The 25452-nt window shown below is 37.1% G+C and overlaps 1 protein-coding gene across 1 annotated transcript in view; it reads right to left on the bottom strand.

Moving 5' to 3' along the window:
- Positions 1-23794, bottom strand: part of LOC140243510 (beta-galactosidase-like) — a 30082-nt gene extending 6288 nt beyond the window's left edge. The window contains exons 1-8 of the mRNA XM_072323181.1: positions 23739-23794; positions 23083-23233; positions 21858-21918; positions 20585-20679; positions 19661-19841; positions 18151-18209; positions 978-1099; positions 73-229 (exon numbers count right to left, since the gene is read on the bottom strand). Coding sequence (XP_072179282.1) covers positions 73-229; positions 978-1099; positions 18151-18209; positions 19661-19841; positions 20585-20679; positions 21858-21918; positions 23083-23233; positions 23739-23794 — 882 coding nt within the window. The remainder of the gene's footprint in view (positions 1-72; positions 230-977; positions 1100-18150; positions 18210-19660; positions 19842-20584; positions 20680-21857; positions 21919-23082; positions 23234-23738) is intronic.
- Between the last annotated feature and the right edge of the window lie 1658 nt (positions 23795-25452).

Below are 25452 nucleotides of genomic sequence, written 5' to 3'. Positions count from 1 at the left end.
AACACTAGCTCGTGGTGTCTACACAAGAGATGTTACACGGTGTAAAGAATGATACACGGAGTAGCATCCTACCTTACTGATGACCTGTCTGATGGCCATGTATTTCTCTGTCGGGTCACCTGCCTCCGTCAGTGGGGCATCGTAGTCATAGCTAGTGGGCTGGGGTCGGAAGGACGGGTAGTTAGCGCCGTTCCAAAAGCCGAAGTTTGTGCCACCTTCAAACATATACCTGTACGAAAAGCAGCAGAATCATAAAAGCAAGTGAATGCATTTACATCGCAGATTACCCAGCAAATGGTCATACTGTCAAAAGTCATAGAAATTATATGCATCAACCACAAACAAAAGTGTCCAGTAAAGCTTTGTACTGATACACAAGTAAAATCCTCTCACTAGTCAGGAGTTACAATCTGCCATGACTGCTGTGGTCTTTATGATTCCATGACACCACATATTATGTCTTGTGTCGTTCTAATCACTTACACCACACTAAGCTCCTCCCACTTTGTAATGTCTGTAGTAAAGCCACAACACGGTCGGTATGCTGTTCTTCCTTTTGAGAGTTTCCTTTCAATCAAATTGATCAACACTGAATTCAATATCAGAAAATAAAGTGCATGAGCTAGGATTATGTAATGCACTTGAATACACATGAATCTAAGTATACAATACACAGTTGTACTCACAATGGTTAGCTAGTGTCAGTCAAGTCATTAACCCGTTGAGGAACGTTTGATTTTGCTACAACATGCATTTCCCATTGACACCTGCCCGAGTATACTTGGGACTCGTCCTAAACGGGCTAAATAACAAATATGCAGATTTTACATAAATGAAATACTACATACATCTTTTCCTCTCTCACCCTGACTAGTAGAAATTAGAGCTTATAAGCTCTAATCAAAAGCAAATATATCGTTCTTGCATCATTCACAGCAAATTCCCCTCTACTCATTGGTTATAATAAAAGTACTCACATGTTAACACTGGCTCCAAGCTCCAGGAGAGCGTCCAGTGACTTGGCCACAGCAGATGTTGAGACTGTCTGGTGCTTGCCTTCCCAGTGGTCAAGCCAGCCAGTGTAATACTCTGAATTGACCTTGTGAAGCATTAGGGTGTAAGACAACAAACTGTCAATATGCATTATAATTTTACAGACACAACAAAATTATAGATCAGAATCTTATTGAAGACAAACAACAAAGATATTCTACTCATAATTGTATATAAACCACACACGTGAAAACAGTACGGATGCGTGGAAAATTCATTACCTCTACAAAGGAAGGAGGAGGTTAAGTGATCATTGGCGTTGGTTTGTCTATTTGCAAAATAACTCAAAAAGTTGGGAACAGATTTGAATGAAACTTGCGCAAAAACATAATAATGACTCAAGAAACAGATGATTAAATTTTGGTAGTGATCCAGGCATTTTAATGGATTTTTGAAGGATTTTGTATCTTTTTGCAGATAGGGTCAATGAACTTGAAAGGTCAAGGTGTGCATATTTGAGGTTTGCATATACACTGTATGCACTCTACAGTGCATGCTCTAATTGTGGGAGCTTGCTGTGCAGCTGCAAGCTGATGACGTAAACAAAGGCTTCTAATGGGAAATTGGACAATTTTCAGCGCGTGCGTATGATAAGTGGTATGATAGCTGCTTGTCGGAGGTCTGCAATTTCAGAGTGCTTTTCTAGTTACTTTTTATCTTTTTTTCCTTACTTATGTTATCACTCTGAAGAAAATTCTTCCCCTGGGAGAAAGGTAGATGACCAATCTTGGTCTTGTTTTTTTTTTTTTTTTTTCCTTCTCAAAATTACAGTTCTGTAAATTGAACTGTTCGAACTAGATACATGTATGCTTATTTTGACAATACTTATCACAAGATTGTCATAGCTTTGTGAGACTTTGCACACATCGACTGTTGCCACAAAAAAACAACAACAAAACAACAAAAATGTTTTTATGCAGGTTTACTCAATGTGTTGAGCACTGAAGTCTCTGAATTTTGCAATGTTGGAGTGTGATATACGCACATACAGTCAGACCATTAAGTTATGTTACTCCCGCACGCACTGCGCACGGGGCTGCTTCGTGCGGCTGCGTGCGGTTTCGCACGGGTGCGTGCGGCTCCGTGCCATTTCATACGGCCTCGTGCGGGTGCGTGCGCTTCTGTACGCCCCCGTGCGACCCCGTGCGACCTCGTGCGCCTCCGTGCGGCTGCGTGCCAGTCAGTGCGCCTCCGTGCGGCTGCGTGCCACCGTCGAGTGCGGACCATCTGGCACGCTACCGTGCGAGGTGTTGGCACGGTACCGTGCGTGGTGCTGGCACGCTACCGTGCGAGTCCGTGCGAATCTAGCATCCTGCTAGTCCCGACACGGGACTCTTATCTTTTTTTCACTCTCTCATACGCCCTCATTGGCGGTATACGAAGGCAGTCTAGGCAGTGGACTAGCATCCTGCGTGCGAATCCATTGGAGGCCGTGCGTGCATGCATTGTAAATAATAATATCCCCTTTGTAAGTGTGTGCTCATGACTATGTGTGCGCCTGCGTGTCCATGTCTGTGGATCCGTGCCCATGCCTGTGTGCCTGCAAGCGATCGCGAGAAGACGATATACGATGTACACACTGTACAATGTTCAATGAAAGCCCTTACAAGTCTGTGCAACTGCGTATTACATGTAAACACTCATGCCTGTCCAAAAATGGACGATTTTCTACATTGCAGAGATCACTTGCAATCTTTCTAAGAATATGGAGTACCATCACCGTGTGTACATGTATCTCTCCTTGCAAAGAAATTAGAAAAATTGTGTGGTTGTATGTGTGTCTTTATCACTCGATAACTTGAACAGTGTAGAAATAATCATGGTAATAATGACAATTAACAACAACAGAGAAAAGCTATTGTATAATTACATCAAGGGAACCATTTGTTGATGATGATGATGATGATGTTGATGATCACTCAAAAGGTAATAATAAATGTACATTGTAGATGTTCCATATTGTTACATGATCAGTATGGTGTATTAGTATTTTTACTATTTTTGCCTCTCTTAAAAAAAACACACACACACACACACACATTCTTTGTCCTTTCTGATATTCCCCGAAAGCTTTGAAATATATGTAGAGCTTACACATTGTCGTAAGCAGGAGATAAAAAAAAAAACATCGTCGCTGCAGGATAGGTCGGTATATTAACAGTTTCCGTCTCGATAGGTTTGTAATCTTGGCAAAATATATATATACATATACATAGATTAAGAAATATAAATATACATTTATATATATATATATATATATATATATATATATATATATATATATTATATACATATACACAAATATTTATAGATATTGATTGAATCGTTTCTTTATTCAAGAAAATGTTTTACATTACACCACCGGTCTAGTTATCCCAAGGTTTCTTTGAAAATGCTGCAAGCATCAAAATGTCAAACATCGTAATTTTTATATACAATTTCCCGTGAATGCTAAGCGTATGAGAGAAAGAGATAGAAAAGAACAAAAAACTTCTGCCATATGTCTTGTTTCTCGCTTTATTGCAGCGTATGTCATTGTCGAAGTATAAATGCTATGATAAATGTTGGTAACAACCACATGAGAACTTGCACATTCGATTCCCAACAACCATTAAATCATTGGGGTCCGTAAAAAAGGTTACATAATACATACGAAGCACCTCATTATAACGTATTCGATGGACCGGTGCAGAAAAACTGGCTGTCTGTAATCGGCCTTTGAACATCTCTATTATGCTCATAATCCCCGACTTTTCAGATGGCGGCTACGAGCGCGTCCAGGGATGTTTTTGTATCAACATTCTGACTATTCATGGAGGTACAATGTAACCTGATACTCTGGCCACCTGGTCTATTCAAAGTATTCTTGCGTAATACACGCGCGTAATTATGTTAGGCTGTGTTTCACCATGATGAATGATTATATAGGACCCCGTAGTAGCAATATCGGCTCTTGCGTTGTATGAATGCTATACAGGGATCCTCCATTTGGTTCGTTGGTCAAGTATATAGATTCTTTTAACGATCTTATAAGCAGGCTGTCATTCATAAGTATGACAGAAAAACAAACAACAACTTCAAGCAACATCGAAGTTGAGTTTCGCGAACTAATCTTCCATTTGAGTTGGTTTCTCGGTTTTGTTTCAACAATTTTTATAATGTTGACAAAAGCCTGATGGGATGTTCAATATTCAATTAAATCATTGCACCTTTCTCGCAATCTTTGACAACTAATGATGACTAAACCTGTGAAATCCACGATTTATTTATTTATTTATCTATTTTTTTGTATAGAGACGTTTTCTTTTTGAATTTATCTATCATGACTGCCTCCAGATTTCGACCATAATTATATGTCTTAGGTTTCCATGGGATCAATAAAGGAGATCAACGAGAGCATTTGTAGGTTTCCTGTCGGGTTTAATGTTGCAAAGTTTATGTGCAATCACGATTCACTTACAACCCTACACCGTAATGTCGGGATGAGATATTGTTCACTACACATCAAGTGAGATTAAATCTTACACAGTGTACTGTGATATGATATATATGATAAAAGTCATCAGCAAACGGGATAGATTATTGTTTTGTCTATGTGTGTGTGTGTGTGTGTGTGTGTGTGTGTGCGTGTGTGTGTGAGAGAGAGAGAGAGAGAGACATGAGAAAGGGTGGAGAATATATATATATATATATATATATATATATATATATATATATATATATATTTATATAATTATATATTCACTTACAACTATATGATCTTATAAAACACATGTTCAAGTCAGTTGACGGAACATTTATAAGCTCTTCCGGTCTGCCTATGAAACATCGGAGTCTATGCGATAAGAAGAAAGATTGAGAGATAGAGAGAGAAAAATAGAATAGGCTGGTCTTCTAAATTTTGTTCGATGAATGGTAATCTTAACACACTTTTGCAAACGAAATGACATATTATACACCGCTAGGTTTGCCTATAATCTGTGTTATGGTGATATTTTATTAGATTATACATAATAATACGGGCAAAGTATCTTGGATAAGTGATCGCCACCATCGATGAGGATATTCAATCTAGACGACTAATTGAAGATGATGAGAATAAAGAAGACATAGTGGATAGCTGGAAAGGAAAGTAATGTGATGCAATGAGATAAAAATGAAGGAGCACGAATCGAGGCAAATGTATTACAAAGGAAGAGAAAATGGCATATTCGAGTGTTCAAAATGGTTTAACATTATGCGAAGATTTCATAGTCATTTTTTTTCTGTGTGTGTGTGTGTGTGTACGTTTGTTTTCTAAGTTTACAGTTATGTAATTCAAACTCGTCGACAAAATAAAAGAAAAAAAAAGATAGCGCCATGAATATGTTCATAATTCAATCTCAGTTTCCTCTCACTATATCCTATCACTTCAAAAAAACGTATTCAAATTAGAATGCCCGTAGACAATTCAAATTCGTCTCCATGTGAGAGAGCGTCTTTTCAAACAGGGTCGCAGGTGACCATTCCCGAATTCGACGCAGAAGTTAATTCAATTTAGCAACAACAAAAAAAGGCTGGCCATCGCGTATACTCCAGCAGCTGTAGAAGAAGCCGACATGATCATAGAAGTATGACAAGCACAAGCCACACAGGCTTGAAGGCCTAAAATTATTACATCACTTGAGAAAATAAGGAAAAGGCAATATCTTTGTTGAAATAAACAACATTTCTCCTGGCATTCTTCAATCTCTCATAACAGACGGCTAATTTTGCTGAATTGTTCTTCTCTTATGTCATGAGTGTAAATCAATATTTGTTTAATTGTTTATACAATACCAGTCATCCCCCGATAAAAGACAAGAAAGAAATGAAGACCTAATCTCATTCAATAAGCATAATGTATAAAGGAAATGAGCATTTGCTGCAATCGTTTATGAATATGAAAATGCTGCAATGTGCATGAGTGCGCGAAGTCTAATGGAATGAAAAAATGTAGTCCTACCTAAATGCATATATATCCTTATATATATATATGTTACGCTGGCACGATAAATGAATAAACCACTTCAATAGTAGCATGAAAACATTTGATTTCATCGATACACATGAGATAAGACAAGAACATTTCATGCTTTTATTGCCCAAAATACCTTGCTCCTAAACAAAGTGTTCAATTGAAGCGATGGGTTATCACAGGTCCATCTCTCACAAAATTGAATCACTCTTCACAAATTTGGAGAGCTTTCTACGAAGACAAATCCATTCTATGGACCGGTGCAGAAAAAAAGAGACCGTCTGTAATCGGCCTTTGAACTTCTCTATTATGCTCATAATCCCCGACTTTTCTACGAGCGCGTCCAGGAATGTCTTTATATCAACATCCTGTCTATTCAATAAGGTACAATGTAACCTGATACTCTGGCCACCTGGTCTATTCAAAGTATTCTTGCGTAAAACATTCGCATATGTTAGGCTGTGTTTCACCATGATGAATATATAGGACCCAATAAAGGCAATAACCATCGGCTCTTGCGTTGCATGAATGTTATACAGAATATCCTCTATTTGGTTTGTTGGCCAAGTAGTGTTTGAACGACCTGTAAATGACATAATCAGATTGTCATTCATAGGTATGAGAGAAAGAAAAAAAAAACAACTTCAAGCAACATCGAAGTTGAGTTTCGCAGACCAATCTTTCATTTGAGTTAGTTTCTCGGTTTTGTTTCAGCAATTATCCCTTTCATAATGTTGACAAGAAAGAGCCTGATGGGATTTTCAATATTCAAATAAATCATTGCATCTTTCTTGCTTTCTTTGACAACTTATGATAACTAAATCTGAAAAAATCCATGCTATTGCGGTACCTGCCATCCACACAGAAGTTTCTTCTCTTTTTTTTTTTGTATAAGAAGTTTGCTTTCTGGAATTATCCATTATGTCTGCCTACAGATATGACTTAAGGTTTCCATGGGATTTAATAAAAGAGATCAACGAGCACATTTGTGATTCAACAGTAGGGGTTAAATGCTGCCAATTGTATGTACAATGTTATAATTGACTTAAAACTCTACTGCCAAGAAGTATTGCTCATTACGAATCACATGAAATAAGACTTCACATAGTGATAAGACAGAAGTTATTTGTTATAATGTTATTATGATGAAAACTCATCACTAACCGGAAAGACTATTGTTTTGTGAAATTTGTATATTTGATAGAACATTTATGAGGTCTTCCGGTCTTCAGGCGAAACACTGGAATCTATAGCGATGAGAAGAAAGATTGAAAGGGAGAGAAAGAGAGAGGGAGAAAAATAGGCTGGTCTTCTAAATGTTGTTTGATGAATGTACATATATTAGATATTGTTGTATATTATATATATATATATATATATATATATATATATATATATATATATATATGTATGTATATAAATATATATATATATAATACAGGCAAAGCATCATCGAGAAGTGATCTTCACTAATGATATTATTCAATCAAAGAATTGGATAACTGGAAAGAGAGGGAGAGAGATCAAAGAGGGTGGGGGGGGGGGGAGAAATATGATGGTCTTCTAAATTCTTTTTGATGGATGGTAATCCGATCACACTTTATCAATCGAAATGCAATGTTACATCCGGTCAGGTTTGCCTATCTATATGTTATGGCAATATCTTTTGAGATTGTATATACGGGCAAAATATCTGTATACGTTTGTAGGCGGGAATGAAGTGGAATGCACTAATCGAAGGAAATGTATCATAAAAGAAAAGTAATGGAAACTTGATTATAAATAATGGCACATTATGCAAAGATTTTGCAGTCGTTTTTCTGTATGTTTTTATTTCAATTTCATAGTTAAGTAATTCATAATCGCCAACAAAAAATAGCTTCCTGAAGATGGCCATTCAGGTTTGTTTTCCCTTCGCTATATGCTATCCCTTCGAATGTAGCATGAACACACTTCAATTTATAGTCCATGGGCCAAGACCCGAAAAATGGGTTGTTGGTACCACCTGAGGTGGCAAAACCTTTTTGGTGTCAGTTTGTTTGTCGGGCAGAGATATGCTTATCAAGCTATGATAGCATTTCCAAATGAGTAGCTTAGTCATAAAAAATGTTGTTTTTTTTTAACCAATTTGGTCTCGTTTTTATATCCCTATACTTCTGAATCGAAACTAACCGCTATAAAAAGAAGAGCACTGTCTTCCGTACGTCCACAGGTGTTCTGTTGTAAACGCGATGCGCTTAGTCTTTATTCAAGGCAGCGAAGGGAATATCCAAAGGGTTATGATGTCCACAGCTGTCACGCGGTGCGCTTATAGTCTTCATCTGGACCAATGTACCGTTATCATATCTAAAGTTCCTCATATAAGGGATTATCTATACTATTTTTATACTACCCTCTAAATAAATAAATCAATTCTAAACAAAAATCACTCTGTTTATTTACAATATTATTCATTATAATGTATTGTAGTGTACCGGTCCATTGTTTTTGCATTATCCTTTTTTGTTGGATGAAAATAAAGCGACATCGGCGTGGTGTTAGCGTTTTCACACTAGCGTTTTTGCCGGAAAATGATAGATAATTGCAAAATACGGTAAAATTCAAGAGGAATCTTTTTTTTTTTTGGCTGTTGTTTTTGTTGTTTTAAGATAAAAGGATATACACTGTATCATAAGCTTTGGATATTCCCTTCGCCGTCTAGAATAAAGACTAAGCGCACCGCGTTTACAACAGAATACCTGTGAACATACCATAGAGCTGCATTTTACAGCTCTACGGAACATACAGAAAACAGTACTCCTGTGCTTATTTTTAAGGATGTGTCTCTCTTAATGATTGCGATTGATGTTCAACTGTTTCTTTCACGCAAGCTTGAACAGGAAGAAGCTAAAATTCAGGCAAGGAGACGAGTTTTCTTCCATGAGATACAATCATTAAGACATACATCTATTCCCGAAAGTTGTGTGATTGCTTATGTGCTAAAGAATTGTGTCCATTACATGAATCAGGCACTATACAAAACGGTTGAAATCTACTGAAACTCGAACTTGTTTTTTTTTTTTTTCATTTCCATTTAAAGCGGGGATAGACTAGAAATTTGTTTGTCTATACTGACAGGAGACATTACATTTTTCCAGTACATGCTCCGCATTTAAACAGTCACCATATTTTCGTGGTCAGAATCAGATAATGGACAAATGATATATTATAAAAATGAAAATACGAAACTACGAACACGCCATATGTACAAATATTATGAACTTCAATGAATTAAAACTTACTTGTGATGTTCTGCATAAAAAACAAGCACGCCGATTAGATAATTTAATAGAATTAATAGAACACACAGCAATATCATGCATGGCGGATCAAATCAAGTTCAATAGGTGAGAAAGCTACATGAAGTTAAAAAGTTGACTTCTTTTCGTTTCTCTTTCAATTCATGAAGACAGAATTACATTGTATATCTAATGAAGAGGATTGTCTCTGTTGCGAACGATCGCTATATATAGCACTGTTAGTCGTCTGCGCAAATCCTAATCCCTAAATACTTAAATTTTTGCTTGATAATGTAATAACCCTGCTTATAACTTTATAAAGGACTCGCAAATTCAAAGTTTCAAAACGTATACTAAAATATTATATTGCACACGGTGTATTTCAAAAAACATTTTGAATGCGTTGTGTGTAAGCATGTTAATAGCATCAATCTGCCTTTTATTTTCCGTACGTAAAGCGCACAGACACGTAACCAAACGTTACCAAATACAGTGAAATGCATTGTACGGCGTGGTACTATCATTAGAAGTATATCCCATTCCTTTTTACTTTTATTTGCTAGAAGCAGTCGTCAAACCATGCGTCATTTTCGTAGCGACATCATTTAGGAATTAGAATGTATGAAGATAATCGGTACTCATTTATTTTGCGCTACTGACATAGCATTTACATTTTCCAACTTTTATTGACATGCAGTATTATGTTACTGTATGGTTACGATTACGAATGTTGGTTATGAATTCAAAAGACTGGTTTATTAATCGAAATATAAAGGTAATAGCTGTTTTGAAAGTAGTTCGATGCAAATTCAAAACGCAATCGAAATCATCGTCATAGGGGGAACTGATAGCTCTAGAAAACTTGTTGAGGCTAGTAAAGATTGCCGTCAATCTTTGTAGAAAGTTTTGACTTAGGCCATCTTTCGAGTATTTTGAGAAATTATATAAACAAAATTATTTGTTTTGATTATGTCAAGAATTAGTTTGAACTATGAGAACAAAAAGGCGCGGTTACCCAAACAATGTCGTAGTTCGAAAAGACATGATGGGTAAAGTGAATTCATGACTTGACTAATCCTTACTGAATTGATGATCACTACTGTAAACTATCAGTTATGTCTTGTAGATGATACCTCTGTAATCGTAGTCAAAATTCTTTTGAGCGATGAGACGAAAACCAAAATGCCGTGTATCATCGCTCGAGATTCCAACATTTGGCGTCACCCGACCAACAATAAGTGACGAATCAAATGGAATATCATGTTGTGGGTTAGCAGACTGCGTTACGATTTTTAAATGTTTCGAGCAGTTGTTTAAAAAAAAAAGAGAGAAAATGAGGCAAAGTTCAAAAAATTAGAAAAAAGCACGTAAATGCCGGCGATCATGTTTGATAATCAAAGTAAGAGATTATAATCGGCCGTGCGGATGTATATGATTGCCTTATTTACATGTCTGATTTCTGTAAACTATGTTATATTTAAATGTAAGTTCCCTTTCCTCCTTGATAAAAGTTGTGTTGGGTTTTCGCTATAGGCATTTATTAGGAAACACTGTAAAAACGACAACAAATGCGTACTATACATCAAGAGATGACCTATACATACATGAAACACAAAAATTTGTGTACGTTCTGATATAATGCAACTGCTTGTTTGTTAGTTAGTTTGTTTGTTTGTTTTGAATTACCATGGTCTTTGTTGAGGGAAAGATGAAGAAAAGTAGTAGAGTGTATTACTCTCAAATCCGGATAATTGCGATAAGTGTGTATCCCCGCCCTTTCTATACAGGTAAACGATTTAAGCTTGGTATGCTATTATAAAAGCCTGCATGTGTCACGCAGAAGAACTGATTCCGCGATCACTTTTAACCTTTCATAAAATTCACGTTTTAAGATAGTAACGACAGCTTGTAGGAGATAGAGTAACTTAGCGTCCCTGACTGTGGTTCTGAAGACAAAAGGGGACTGAAAAATTCTTTTACAAATTAGCAGACATAATGCCGATCCTCCAACACTGTTGCTCCATTCAGTCACTGATTCTGCTATCAATGGCGAAGAAAGAATACTGGTTGCGTCTTTATCCACCCCTTGATAGCAGGAAGTTTACCTTTCATTGTTTAAGGCTTCGTTGATGCGGGGTTTACTCGGATACAAGGCGTGAACAGTGTCGTCCGAGTTCTTTCATTTGAAATTCCTCAGAATACGCAATTCAATGGGCAATTAGCGCTGCTACTTCGCAAAGCTGTTAGCCAAATTCTTTGCAGACTTGACCTCTCACATGTCAGCTACACGCAATACACGACAAACAGCTATCATTACAAACATTCTGATTAAAAAACAAAACAAAATGAAGAAGCACACTTTTGAGTAGCGACACAGCTTTCTGTCCCTTTCTCAGATAGGTCCTACCTCTAAAAAAATACACAGATGACAAGAGTCAGAATATCCTCAAAAGGGAACACGACCTACATTGTATTTGGGCATTAATAATGTTTATCTTCCGATTTCTCTCCATGCCGTCGCGGCCCAAACCATCATAAGAAATAGGGCAATAAGTTTTATTAACCAGGGCAACAATAGTATGCATTACATAAATTTGGCGAATTATCACACGAATTGTCGACTTAATAAAAACGAGAATACATGTAATTGACAACTTATAGGCCCTACTATATCTCCAGAGATGAACTTTAAACAGCAAGGCACATACCAGGGAAAGAAAGTTATGATTATTTGAATGAATTCATTAATGAGGCCAATTAATAACCGTTGTAAAAGTACACACTCGCATACAGAGGTTTCAAGTTCGATTATTATGATCATTGTATTAGCTCATAGATAAAGTATTATAAATTCTGCGTGATCGTTCGTTGGAATTATTTTTTTCAGCGCGATTTGTGCGTCACATCAATCACCACTTCATGAAATGGAGGGCATGTATCAAACGAAACTCGCTGGTCATGCAATCGATAGCCTTGGTCAGCTCACTATTATTGCGTAATTCTAAAGCCCTCACCGCTTGACCGCCGCGCGCACCATGCTTTGTTTTGTCTTCAATGGGGTCAAGAGCAATGCCTCATTAGCATACACCCTAGAAACGGAGGTGGAGTCTCAATCGGGCAAGAACAATAGGTGCGAAACGCAACGCAAAGGCGAGCGTTCGAAAAAAATGTAACCGAAAAAATTGTCTCAGAAAAACTTGTACTTGTACTCATTTTTACACGCTGAAATTTTCTGTACAAACAGATAAAACATCAAGGAATCAAAATCCGTATAAAAAAATTTCGACCCGAGCACTGCTTCCCCTTCATTTGCGGCTCATTACGGGAAAACTCGCCGTGCGACTTATGACTCATTTTGTCGGAGCGCCACACACGTGATGCGCTCCGTCGGAATGAGTCAAAAGTCGCAAAAAATGAGATCGTAGTTATGCCTATATGTGAATTTTACAGACACTAAGCTTTACACTGATATGTAATACAACTCATTTGGACATCCCTATGGATCATAGAAACAAATATTATCTACGCTTATGATGTCAGTCCATTTTCTAAATAACGGAGAAAATCGCTCTTAAAGTTCGGGCTATGTTCAAGCTAACAACCTGTTTCTTTCACTATAGACGAAACAATACAACAGTCCTGCTTTAAACAGCGACGGCGTTTACGCTCAATCGCACGCACTACCGTATACGGCATAGCTTGGATGTGTAAGATGGCAAATGACCCAATCGCAGGACAGGTCTATCATTAACTATTCTAACCAATACGGCAGCCCGAATGTAAACTGAAGTGCGTTTGTGTCCGTGCCGCTGCCGCCGCATGAATGAGTCGGTAAGCGTTGTGTGTCGGCTGCGGTGACTTAGTTGCCGCAAGTTTTTAACTCACAAACAATAGGAAACAGTAGAAAGAAAGAAAGAAAGAAAGAAAGGCACGCAATGCGTATTACAACAAGCGTCTTTTAGCGAGGGCCTTGATCGCTTCCATTCTCCTCCCATATTGTTGTCAGTGGAAACTAAAGGAGATGCGTTTAGCAAGTACCAATACCTATAGTCCATGGGCCAAGACCCGAAAAATGGGTTGTTGGTACCACTCGAGGTGGCAAAACCTTTTTGGTGTCATTTTGTTTGTCGGACATAGATACGCTTATCAAGCTATGATAGCATTTCCAAATGAGTAGCTTAGTCATAATAAATGAATTTTAACCAATTTGGTTTCGTTTTTATATCCCTATACTTCTGAATCGAAACTAACCGCTATACAAAGAAGAGCACTGCCTTCTGTATGTCCACAGGTGTTCTGTTGTAAACGCGATGCGCTTAGTCTTTATTCAAGGCAGCGAAGGGAATATCCAAAGGGTTATGATGTCCACAGCTGTCACGCGGTGCAATGCGCTTAGTCTTTATCTAGAACAATGTACCGTTATCATATCTAAAGTTCCTAATAAAAGGGATTATCTATACTGTTTTTATACCACCCTCTCAACAAATACATCAATTATAAACAAAAATCACTCTGTTCATTTACAACATTATCAATTATAATGTATTGTAGTGTACCGGTACATTGTTTTTGCATAATATTTCATTGTTTGAATGGAAATAAAGCGACATTGGCATGGTATTAGCGTTTTCACCGTAGCGTTTTCAGCGGAAAATGATAAATAATTGCTTTATTGTTGTTGTTGTTGTTTTTAGATAAAGGGATATACACTGTTTTATAAGCTTTGGATATTCCCTTCGCCGTCTTGAATATTAGACTAAGCGCCGTGGATATCATAACCCTTGGATATTCCCTTCGCTGCCTTGAATAAAGACTAAGCGCACCGCGTTTACAACAGAACACCTGTGAACATACAGAAGACAGTACTCTTCTTTGTATAGCGGTTGGTCTCGATTCAGAAGTAGAGGGATATAACAACGAGACCAAATTGGTTTAAAATTAATTTACTATGACTAAGCTACTCATTTGGAAATGCTATCATAGCTTGATAGGCATATCTATGCCCGACAAACAAAATGACACCAAAAAGGTATTGCCACCTCAGATGGTACCAATATCTGGCCTGGCGCATGGACTACTAGAGTGAATAGAACCTGAGAACCCATTGTAGGCGGGGATACAAAAGACAGCATCAATAGAGGAAGTTAATGAAGTTAATTAACGATAGTCGTCTTTTCAGATCGTGTTCTTTGCGTGTACTAAAAACCCTCTAATAATGCACATGGTCGTAATGTTGCAGAGCATCAACGACTGCTTTCGTGCCTGCTCTGCTGCAGCTGTATACAGCCGTAACATTCTGAATTCCCGCCATATTAGGCACATTTCCCTTATAGGCGTTGCGTCCACATTATCTATCGCTTTTATCGCGCTTGCCAAAGCTGCACATAATTTATACTATACGTATCAGAAGCAAATGTTGATGTATAGGCCTAACAGCTTCATGTTGTTTTTTTTTATAATTATGATTGTATCATATTAATTTGAAATTATAGTGCTTCTTATTCTCGGTCACTTTTATGATACCATAGCATATAAAGAACCATTAACTTGTAGCTTAAACCTATTTTTATTTTTGTTTATTATTTATTATTTTTTTTTTTTTTACAGAACACCACATTTACAGTTGCAATCTTTCTGCATTTGAGAAGTTGAGTATAGACCGATAGTCATATTTACAATTATATTCGGAATTAATGCTTTAAAGGCCGTCGTCGTATCGTTTTGTATTCACAAATCTTATACTGAAATAAGTGATTGCTTGATTACTTTCGGGTAAAGGAACCACCGGAAAAGGAACGCATTTATCTGTTTATTTTTTTTATCTTAACGAACCTAAGCTAATAGCGAACCATATGAATTGTGTGATCTATGAACCTTCAGAATAATCAATAACCCCCCCCCCCCCAACAAAAGGAAGCATTTCGTAGTGCGTCTCAGTACTCCTGTGTTTGTTTTTAAGGATGTGGCTTTTCTTTATGATTGCGATTGATGTTCAACTATTTCTTTCCCGCAAGCTTGAAAAAGAAGAAACTAAAATTCAGGCAAGGAGACGAGTTTTCTTCCATAAGATGCAATCATTAAGACATACATTTATTCCCAAAAGTTGTGTGATTGCTTATGCGCTAAAGAATTTTGCCCATTATATGTATCAGGCACTAAACAAAACAGTTGAAATCTACTGAAAATTGAACTTCGTTTCCTTTCTTCTCTTTTTTTTTTTTTTTTTTTTTTGGTGTGTAATTTCATTTCCATTTCAAGCGGGGATAGACGACTAGAAATTAGTTTGTCTATACTGGTGGGAGACATTAGTGTTCCAGTACATACTCCGCATTTAAACAGTTGTCATATTTTCGTAGTCATAATCAGATAATGGACACGTGATATATTATAAAAATGAAAATACAAAACAACGAACACGTCATATGTACAAACATTATTAGCTTCAATGAATTATACTTACCTGAAATATTCTGCATAAAAAAAAAAAACACGTGTGCCAATTAAACAATATCAAATTAAACAATATCATAGAATTAATAGAAGACACATCGATATCATGCACGGCAGACCAAATCAAGTTCAGTTGGTGAGAAAGCTCATTGAAGTTATAAAGTTGACTTATTTACGTTTTCCTTTCTATTTATGAAAACAGAATTACATTGTATATCTATTGAAGCGGATTGTCTCTGTTGCAAACTATTGCCAAAGATAGCATTGTTAATCTTCTGAGCAAATCCGAATCCTTAAAGTACTGTAATTTTTGCTTGAATTGATAATGTAATAACCCATGGCAACTTTATAAAGGACTCGCAAATTTAAAGTTTCAAACCGAATACTAAAACATTACATTGTACACGGTCTATTTCAAAAAATAATTTGAATGCGTTGTGTTAGCATTTAATAGCATCAATCTGCCTTTTATTTTCCGTACGTAAAGCGCACAAAAACGTAACCGACATTACCAAATACAGTGGAATGCCTTGTACGGCGTGATAATATCATTAGAAGTATATCCCATTCCTTTTATTTTTCTTTGCTTGAAGCAGTAGTCAAACCATGTGTCATTTTCGAAGCGACATCACTTGGGAATTAGAATGTATGAAGATGATCGTTACTCGTGTATTTCGCGCTATTATTATACCATTTGCATTTTCCAACTGTTATTGACAGTATTTTGTTACTGTATGCTTACGATTACGAATGTTGGTTATCAATTCAAAAGACTAGTTCATCAATCGAACTATAAAGGTAATAGTTCTGTTGAAAGTAGTTCGGTACAAGTTCAAAACGCAATCGAAGTCATCGTCACAGGGTGAACTAATAGCTCTCTAAAAACTTGTTTAGGCCGTAAAGATTGGCGTATGCAATCTTTGTAGAAAGTTTTGACTGAGGCCATCTTTTGAGTATTTTGAGAAATTATATGAAGATTTTTTTTTTTAATTATGTAAAGAATTAGTTTGATTTTGACTATGAGAATAAGAAGGCGCGGTTACCTCAATCATGTCGTAGTTCGATTAGGCATGATGGGTAAAGTGAATTCATGACTTGTTGAGAGAGAGAGAGAGAGAGAAGAGAGGGAGAGAGAGAGAGGCCAAGCAAGAGGCAATAGGCTACTTGTTCATAATGCCCACCGACAGACACAAACAAGGTATATCACAGCTAGTAGACGCTTATAATTGACCATGTCAGTTACGCTGGGGTCGCTCATAACACACAAAGGGCCTCCATGGAACACGTCAATTTCTATATGTGGGACAGTACAATATTTTCGCGATTTCGTGCCGAGTAAAGGAATGATATCCTTATGATTTCTGCTGGCGCGCGCTGCTGACCCATCAAATCATCACATTACACCTTAGGTATCATCTTATAGCTGGATAATAATTTTCCTTTTACATGGTATGCGTTCGTTAGTGCCCTACAATGAAAAAGAAGACTCTTTGGGGAATTTTAGACGAGTATGTGAACCCATTATTTCCGGGACATCGGTAATGAATTAGCCATGCACGAAGTCGATGACCTTTCATGTCGCTCTTGGAAAATTTAAACAATATTGCATTCAGGTTTTAACCTTAACCTGTCAAATTAAAAAAAAAAAATAAAAAATCATGTGAAAACGTAATTCAGTGATCATGATCTGCGGGGTCAACTCGAGGTCACCCGTGCGAGAACTTGGATATTCTAGACGGGGTTTTTCGGCTTGCCGACTGACTGGCAATAAGCAAGCAAGGGTTTGAAGCTCCTTGGCGCAAGTAACAAGCCTTTCGTATTGTCGGGAATCGTCTCATTTCACGCTTGCGCTGAACTGTCGGCCGGGGAATGGCGCATGGACTCGCACGCGGTATACACCTGATACACACGTACCGTGTAAGCACTGCGGGAACCAGGGAGGTGAGATGGGATCATGCGGGAACCAAGCACTGGCGGCACGGGGCCGTGCGAAATCGCACCCAAAAGCCGCACGGGTCCGTGCGCCCAACCCGCACGGGACCGTGCGCCCGACCCGCACGGGTCCGTGCGACAGCGTGCGAGGGAGTATGGATCCGCACGCAGGCGTGCGGATCTGCACGGGGGCGTGCAGATCCGCACGGAGGTGCACGACTACGCACGGGTGCGTACAGAGGCGCACGGAGCCATACGCTCCCGTGCGAGATCGCACGAACCTGCACGCAGCCGCACGAAGCGACCCCGTGCGCAGTGCGTGCGGGAGTAACATAACATAATGGTCTGACTGTATGCAATCAAAATTCAAGATGTATGGGAATACTAAATTAAAACATCTATTCCTTGACGTATTTGAAATACACTTGAATTTTTACTTACCAAAGGACCCTTTGGCTCAAATTTTCTCATTTCTTTGAAAGCTGAAGATGCATTTGTGCCTAATAAGAAAAAAAAATAAAGAGGTAAAAAAAAAATGGAAACATGTTCCCTGGTTTCTTAGAGAATGCATGATAATAGAAATTTGTATGAAAACTAAGCAAAATGAATTCAAACAGACTATATGGCATCTTGCCCAGCTCTGTACTACAAAACCAAAATGATCCAAATGTAATGTTTACATCATGATATATGTGACAGTGATGGAATGATTTTAATGACATCACTCTATGAAAAATGTGAAAGAGCATACAAATCTAAGGGGAATCAAAAGTTTATTTGATGAAAATCATTTTTGAAATGACAGAGATATCCAAAAAACAAGGTAAAACCGAGAGATCCTAATAAAAGTTGTGGTCTGTCACATTTTATTTTTTTATATCTCAGCCATCTTATAAATAATTTTCATCAAATAAACTGTGAATTCCATTAGGAATTACATGTTCTTTCACATTTCATAAGATGTTTGTCATATCTCACAAACACACGCACATAAAAGTTGGAAACCTGCTGCCTCGTCTAAACCAAAACTGTACCATCCCTTAAAAGTTAGAAAGCCCACTCAGGTGTAGCAATGTGCATTAGTCCAAAATGAAGGTCATGGTGGCATAACAGGAACTGGGGGGGGGGGGGGGGATTAGGTAATCGCTATTCAGTGACAATTCATCTGTGCCAATCTGCAAAGAAAGCACTCCTGTGTGCATGCCAACTGGCAAACAAAGTAGAGAAATATTGTACACATACACGGTGTTAGCAATACAGAAAGGGCACTTGTGTTCATGAGCATCAACAGACAACAAAGCTATAATTACCCCACTTGTTTCATTAATGGTAATAATCTACAGGTAAAGTGCATTTGAACATGTACATTTACGGAAAATGAGTTACATTAATGTATTATTATCATTATTATTATTACTATTATTGTTGTTATTATTATTATTATTATTATTATTATTATTATTATTATTATTATTATCATTATTACTACTATTATTACTATTATTATTATTACTATTATCATTTATTCTTATTATTATTATTATTATTATTATTATTATTATTATTATTATTATTATTATTATTATTATTATTATCATTATTATTATTATTATCATTATTATTTTTCATTTCATTTCATTCATTTCCACAACATGCACAACTAGTAAAAAAGAATGAACAATACAGGACAACATGTCCATTATATACAATACAGAGTGTGGAGGAAGAAGCAAAGGCCATTGACCTGTCAAGGCTTCTCCCTAGTAAAAGGTAACAATTATGACACAATACAAAAAAGAACAAAACAAATCGAAACAAATCAAAACAAAACAAAACAAAAACTACTGATATGTATAATTATATTATCATAATATTATATCATTATATTATTATCATTTTTATAATTAATTAAAATTGTTATTATCATTATCATCACTGTTATTATCATTACCTGCGCCAAAGTCTATAGTGGCATACATGTCCTGCAGCGTGCCGCATTGCAGCATGTGATCACCCGGTCCATCGGTGGTGAAGAGGAGAGCACTGTCACCAAGGTTGGTGCGGAAGAGATGGTAGAGCATGCGCTGGTACTCGTGGTCGCAAGTCTCATAGCTGCCATACTCATTCTCCACCTGGATAGAGAACAGGCAGGGGGAGTTTCCTTAGAATTATCATTGCCATGAAAAAGTAGAGAACGTATGTACAATGTAAGCTGGATGAATCAGGAGCTATGGAAACATGGCAACAGCTTCTACTCCCAACTTCTGTGGCTCTAAATTATAGAAGATTGAAAAAAATATATAATCCCCCCCCAAAAAAAAAAAAATAAATAAATAAATAAATAAATAAATAAATAAATAAATTTTAAAAAATAAATAGAAAAAAAATAAAAGAATGATAAAAAACAAATAAGTAAAAAAATATATATATATAAAGATAAAAATAAAAATAAAGCTACCCTTCCCACGAATACCCAAGCAGGAGTTCTCTGAATGGGTGAGGGTGACCCTCTATTGGCCCCACATCCCAGCTCCCCCCTCCCCCACAACAATAAAAAAAGTTAACTCATGTGGCATCATAATTATTTTCTTTATTATCTTCAATATTTGATCTAAAAGTGACAAGATCTAACCAAGATTAACCCACATCCTACAAACATTTGCTGCTCCTATGGGTAACACATTAATCCTCATCAATATTCAGCAGTGGTCACTGATCTTCCCATTTTGAGAGCTTGCCTCATCACACTGGGCCTGATAACTCCATTACTTGCTTTCTCTACAGCCCCACATAGTAGTAAAAATGGTAATGGACAGAAAAGAAAAGCAAAGAAGAGATTTTGGAGGATAAAAATCCCTTTAAAATATATACACACCTGCACCATAATGATAGGGCCTCCATTCGCATACAGGTATGGCACCAACTTTGGTAGGAGGTAATTCATCCAAACGGTGACTTGCGACATGTACACTGCAAGTTTCATATATGAAATATTATCAATAAGTTTTACATGTTTACCCTATTCATGACATTATAAACAATGGTTGCTGTTCACAACCAGAGAGCAAGCTAGAGGTGACAGTCATAGCCATGACTCAGAAATGCACACTGGATTCAACTCATCATCACATTTCGGTTAGTGGGGAATAGTTAACTCTTTATGTGCCATGGTGGAAACCCCCTGTGTGCCACGTTATTCTGAGACACGAAGGTAGTCATGCTTTGAGAAAGAATTCTGTTTTTCCAATTTGTATAACTTCTACAAATTTCTGTTAAGCTGGACATAATAGTGAGCAAAGCTAAAGAGGAATGCCAAACTTTGCTTCCATATACAATGTATGACAATTCTATTTTTATTTTTTTTTTTTAATTACCAGTTGCTACATTACTGAAAAGGCATGACTTTTGCACATAAAATAGTGACAGAAACTTAGAATGTACACGCGAACTTATTTTGGAACACCGCTTGATAGTCAATCACCACATAGAATGCAAGTCGTATGTGAGAGGAACAAAACCGCGAGAAACGCTTTGATTGTACCACCGGATTAGCAATTTATCAATCGGTTTTGGCGGCTTTGTTTGTTGAGCAGAATATGCAAAGTTGGCACACCGTCGACCGAGTCAGACGTGCGAATGTGGCACATAAAGAGTTAAAAGTTGAATGCATATTATTCACTATCAGTCTACTAGCATAGATATACACAGATTTGAATACATTAGTAAATCAGTCCACATTTAATACTGAAGTTGAATGGATATTTACTATCAGTCTATTAGCATAGGTATATCGGTACACAGATTTGAATACATAAGTTAATCAGTCCACATCTATCGATGTGACTATTTTGATGACGTGTTTGATATAAAGTATAAGATCACACTATCAGTCCACTAGTAGATATACATGGATTTGAATACAATAGTAAATCAGTCCACATCTATCCATAAAAATATTTTGATGATGCTTTTGATATATTAAAGTCAAAGATCACCGAATATCAAATTCATTATTGATCACACCATAGCAAAGTCTAAGTCTGTACTCGTTTCAGATTCTTGACATGCCAATGGCGAAAAAAAAAAATGCTCCTTTACAAGAAAATATTGACAATCATATTCAAATATATGTATAAATGTCCACTCACAGTCATTTGATGAGCGTAAGACAATGTCTGGTATTTTCAGAAGCCAAGCGGGAAGACCGCCCTGGGATGGAAAAAAAAAAAGGAGAAATTAAATGGTATTGAAAGAGAGTGGAAAAAACATCCATCCTTATTCTAACAATATCTGTTCAAACTTGATCATACAAATGATCCACAGGACAGAGTTGATTGGTGAGATTTGGATGTGTGACTGTTTAAACCCACAAGAGTAGCGAGTAGATTTTAGACCGTTTCCAAAGTTAAATGACAGCATCCAGTCCTTACTGATCCACGAAATACAGCGTGTAGGCCTGTGCATCATTCATTTTATGAGGGGCCTGTAAATGAATGAAATTCACCCTTTTTCCCCATCATGCGCCCAGTACATCTGCAACACTACACAAGGCTTGAGCCATGTGTTCAGATTTTACCGGACGCATGGCCATGCATTCAAATTTTACCCGATACATGGCTCAGTGTGGATGCACGATAATTAACAAATCAGATTCAAAAGCCCATTTATACATGATAATCAAGGTAAAGTAGTCCATTTTAAACATGTCGTAGAAATGATGTACGCTGTTCCACTAGTACACTAGTAGGATTTTTTTTTTTTTTTGCTTGTTAGCTCATGAAACCCTAAAGTGGCCCCCCCCCCCCCCCCACCTCCCCCCACTTTTGAAAACGCTCGGCCGGCCCTGTCTTTACCAAGCCATGTCAATAGACCAGAGACCACTACAATTATTATATTTCTTCTTTCATAGAAGCGCATCCTTCATAGTTGAAGATCAGTGCACTGCAGAGTGATGTGAATGCTGTCATGGCTCTAACGAACCTTCTAGGGCAAATCATATCTATATAATACATGTGAACAATATGTTGTGCAGTATTTTGTACATGTAAAGTGCTGAGGCAGTAATTATTATTGGCATGACTGCATGCTAGATGAGGGCTTCCCTCAATGCCTTGTTTATTACAGACAGTGAGTGGTGGGAAGATTGCAGGATCCTTCTTTTAGATTGTCCCATTCCCTGCAGGTGCAGGGAAAGAAGGATAAAGAGAAAACTTGTGAGCTGGAGTGTGGGATCCAGAATAGGCTAGCATGGCCTCTGCCATTTGATACATATACTGCATGTACAATGTACATTACATATCAATATGTATGTAAATAGTAACTGCAAGTACCAGTAACAATCTCTATAATTGTAATGATAACTGTACAGCGTACCAAGTCCCATTCTCCACATATATATGGTCCAGCCCTGAGAATGACTGCCAGGCCAGTGTCGTTGACCATCTTCAAGAAGGCGAAGAGATCACGGTCCCCGATGAAATTGTACTCCCCTGGTGAGGGCTCATGGTAGTTCCACATGACGTACCTGGTACACAGACATCCATACATAAAAGGGGAAGAACAGAGGTGGATATCCAGTATTAATTGGAATCGTATTCATGATATTTAGACTATTTTTAGCTGCCTGTCAAATCATATTATTTGTTTTATGTATCATATAATTTTGTGCATGAATGTTAATACTGTAAGTGTATATGTGACCCTGCACCACAAAACAAACAAAAAGTCGCAAGACATGGATTTTTAATTAATTGCAAATTCTGAAAGAGCAGACTCTAAGCTTTAAAATAATGTATAACTCTATTCAAATGAATTCTCCTAACCTACGTAAATACTGGAAAGAAAGCACACACTCTGGAAAGTGTGAACTGAGAAAAGAGGCTCTGAAGTACAGGGTCTATTCAAGTGCTTAATCTTTACTAAGCCATGCTACCTGTGCCATGAATGGAACAAAAACATGATGTTAACCACTGAAGCACCAACAATTAAGGGATTATCACATTAAGCTGAAATTGAGCATGGTCTATTACCACATTCTGACCATGATCAGGGCCGGCGGAGCGTTTTCAAAAGTGTGAGGGCCCATTTCCGGGGTTTCATGTGCTAACAAGCCCCCCCCCCAAAAAAAAAAAGGTCCTCATCCCTCCCCTACCATTTCCAGGATTTTACAGCTGGTCAATTCCAGCGTAACGGACATGACATTCAGACCACTTTTTGTGATTCAAACCACCACACAGTGAAATTGGAAGTCTCCAAAAGATTCTAATTCAGTTTATCAGACACATTTAAGTATATGTAATGTACACAGAAAATTTCATGGAAATTTATCAAGTGGTTGTTGAGAAATTGCATTTTAGCGAGCGTAACGGACATGACACTAAATGGACAAGGCATTTTGATCTACTTACCATTATGAAAATTCCTGTGAATTTTGGATAAGATGCAGCTGGTTTTGGTATTGATTAAACCTTTAGGTCATGCTTTACTCATAAAGTCCTAATTTAGAGTAGTTTTACTGTTCATTCTTTTTTAATAGTTTAAAATATTGCGTAACGGACATGACACTTCGAGTGTACGGACATGACAGTTTTGTCCACTTTTGTAAGCTCAGAGAATTTTTTTATTACAAGGTATAGCAGATATTCAATTGTTGGCATAGTAAGGTTAGAACATAGGGACACACATCATACCTGCAATCATGTAATATTTCTTATATTTATATCATTTTAGGGGGTTAATCTTTGTATATATTTACAAAACAAAGAAATATAAAACAAATTTGCTCCTGCACCAGTTAGCTACAATTAGTGACAAATTTCCAGTTACTACCACCACCATAGCAAAATAGGACATATTACTATCTATACTATGGTTATTTTTTTCATAGTGGCCTAATATTGATACTTAGTATTATACACTAGCGTAACGGACATGACACCCTTGTAAGGGAACCATATTTTCACTTCTTTGTTTCAAATAAAAAGATTAAAATAACTGCACACTGCTAACTACATTATGTTGTTGAACAAAACACAATGACATACATGTACTATATGTACAATACAGAAGACCATGTCTCCATATCTGCGAATAGGCAAAGAAAACAGAACGAACCAGATCTGTATGAAATAAAAAGTTTGAATACAACATCATTAAAATGTACTCGAGATTGCATCAACTTTTATGCAATGAAACAGGACCACAAAACTGTTTGGTACCATTATCAAATTAGTGTTATCATCTGAAAGAAATAAGGTATGTAAATATCATTTCTGCAAAGTTCTTTCATTTGGCATTGATGTCATCCTTGGAGTAGAATCATCCTCTGTTATCCAATCTTTTATAGACTAATGTAAAAACTTCCACTGCTAGTACCAGTTCTTTATCATTGTCAACAAATGCTTTCTTTTCTTGGCTAGAAGTGAATGATCAAGCCCCTTTTTTTCTGAGAATTTTCACAACATATAATCCATTTCCATGTAGAGTGATCACCTGGGCAACAAAGTACATGTATTTCTTGTTTTCTTCACGGCAAATTCAACTTGTTCAAATTGTATAATCAACTTATTGCTTGCTTAGGCACTTCTTAAAGCTTGCCAGAGTGGTGTACTGGTTACATTATTCTCACCAGCTTGTGAGTAGGACTTTTTGAAATACTGGATGCTTTCCCTACCAACTGGTTGTAAATGATTATGCAGTGTACCTTTCAGTGGATAAACATCTCCTCATAGCATCTCAAAATTG

This window comes from Diadema setosum, chromosome 20 (assembly GCF_964275005.1).
Source record: "Diadema setosum chromosome 20, eeDiaSeto1, whole genome shotgun sequence".
Lineage (NCBI taxonomy): Eukaryota > Metazoa > Echinodermata > Echinoidea > Diadematoida > Diadematidae > Diadema > Diadema setosum.
The sequence above is the reverse complement of the archived record's forward strand: the minus strand, read 5'-3'. Positions and strand labels throughout refer to the sequence as shown.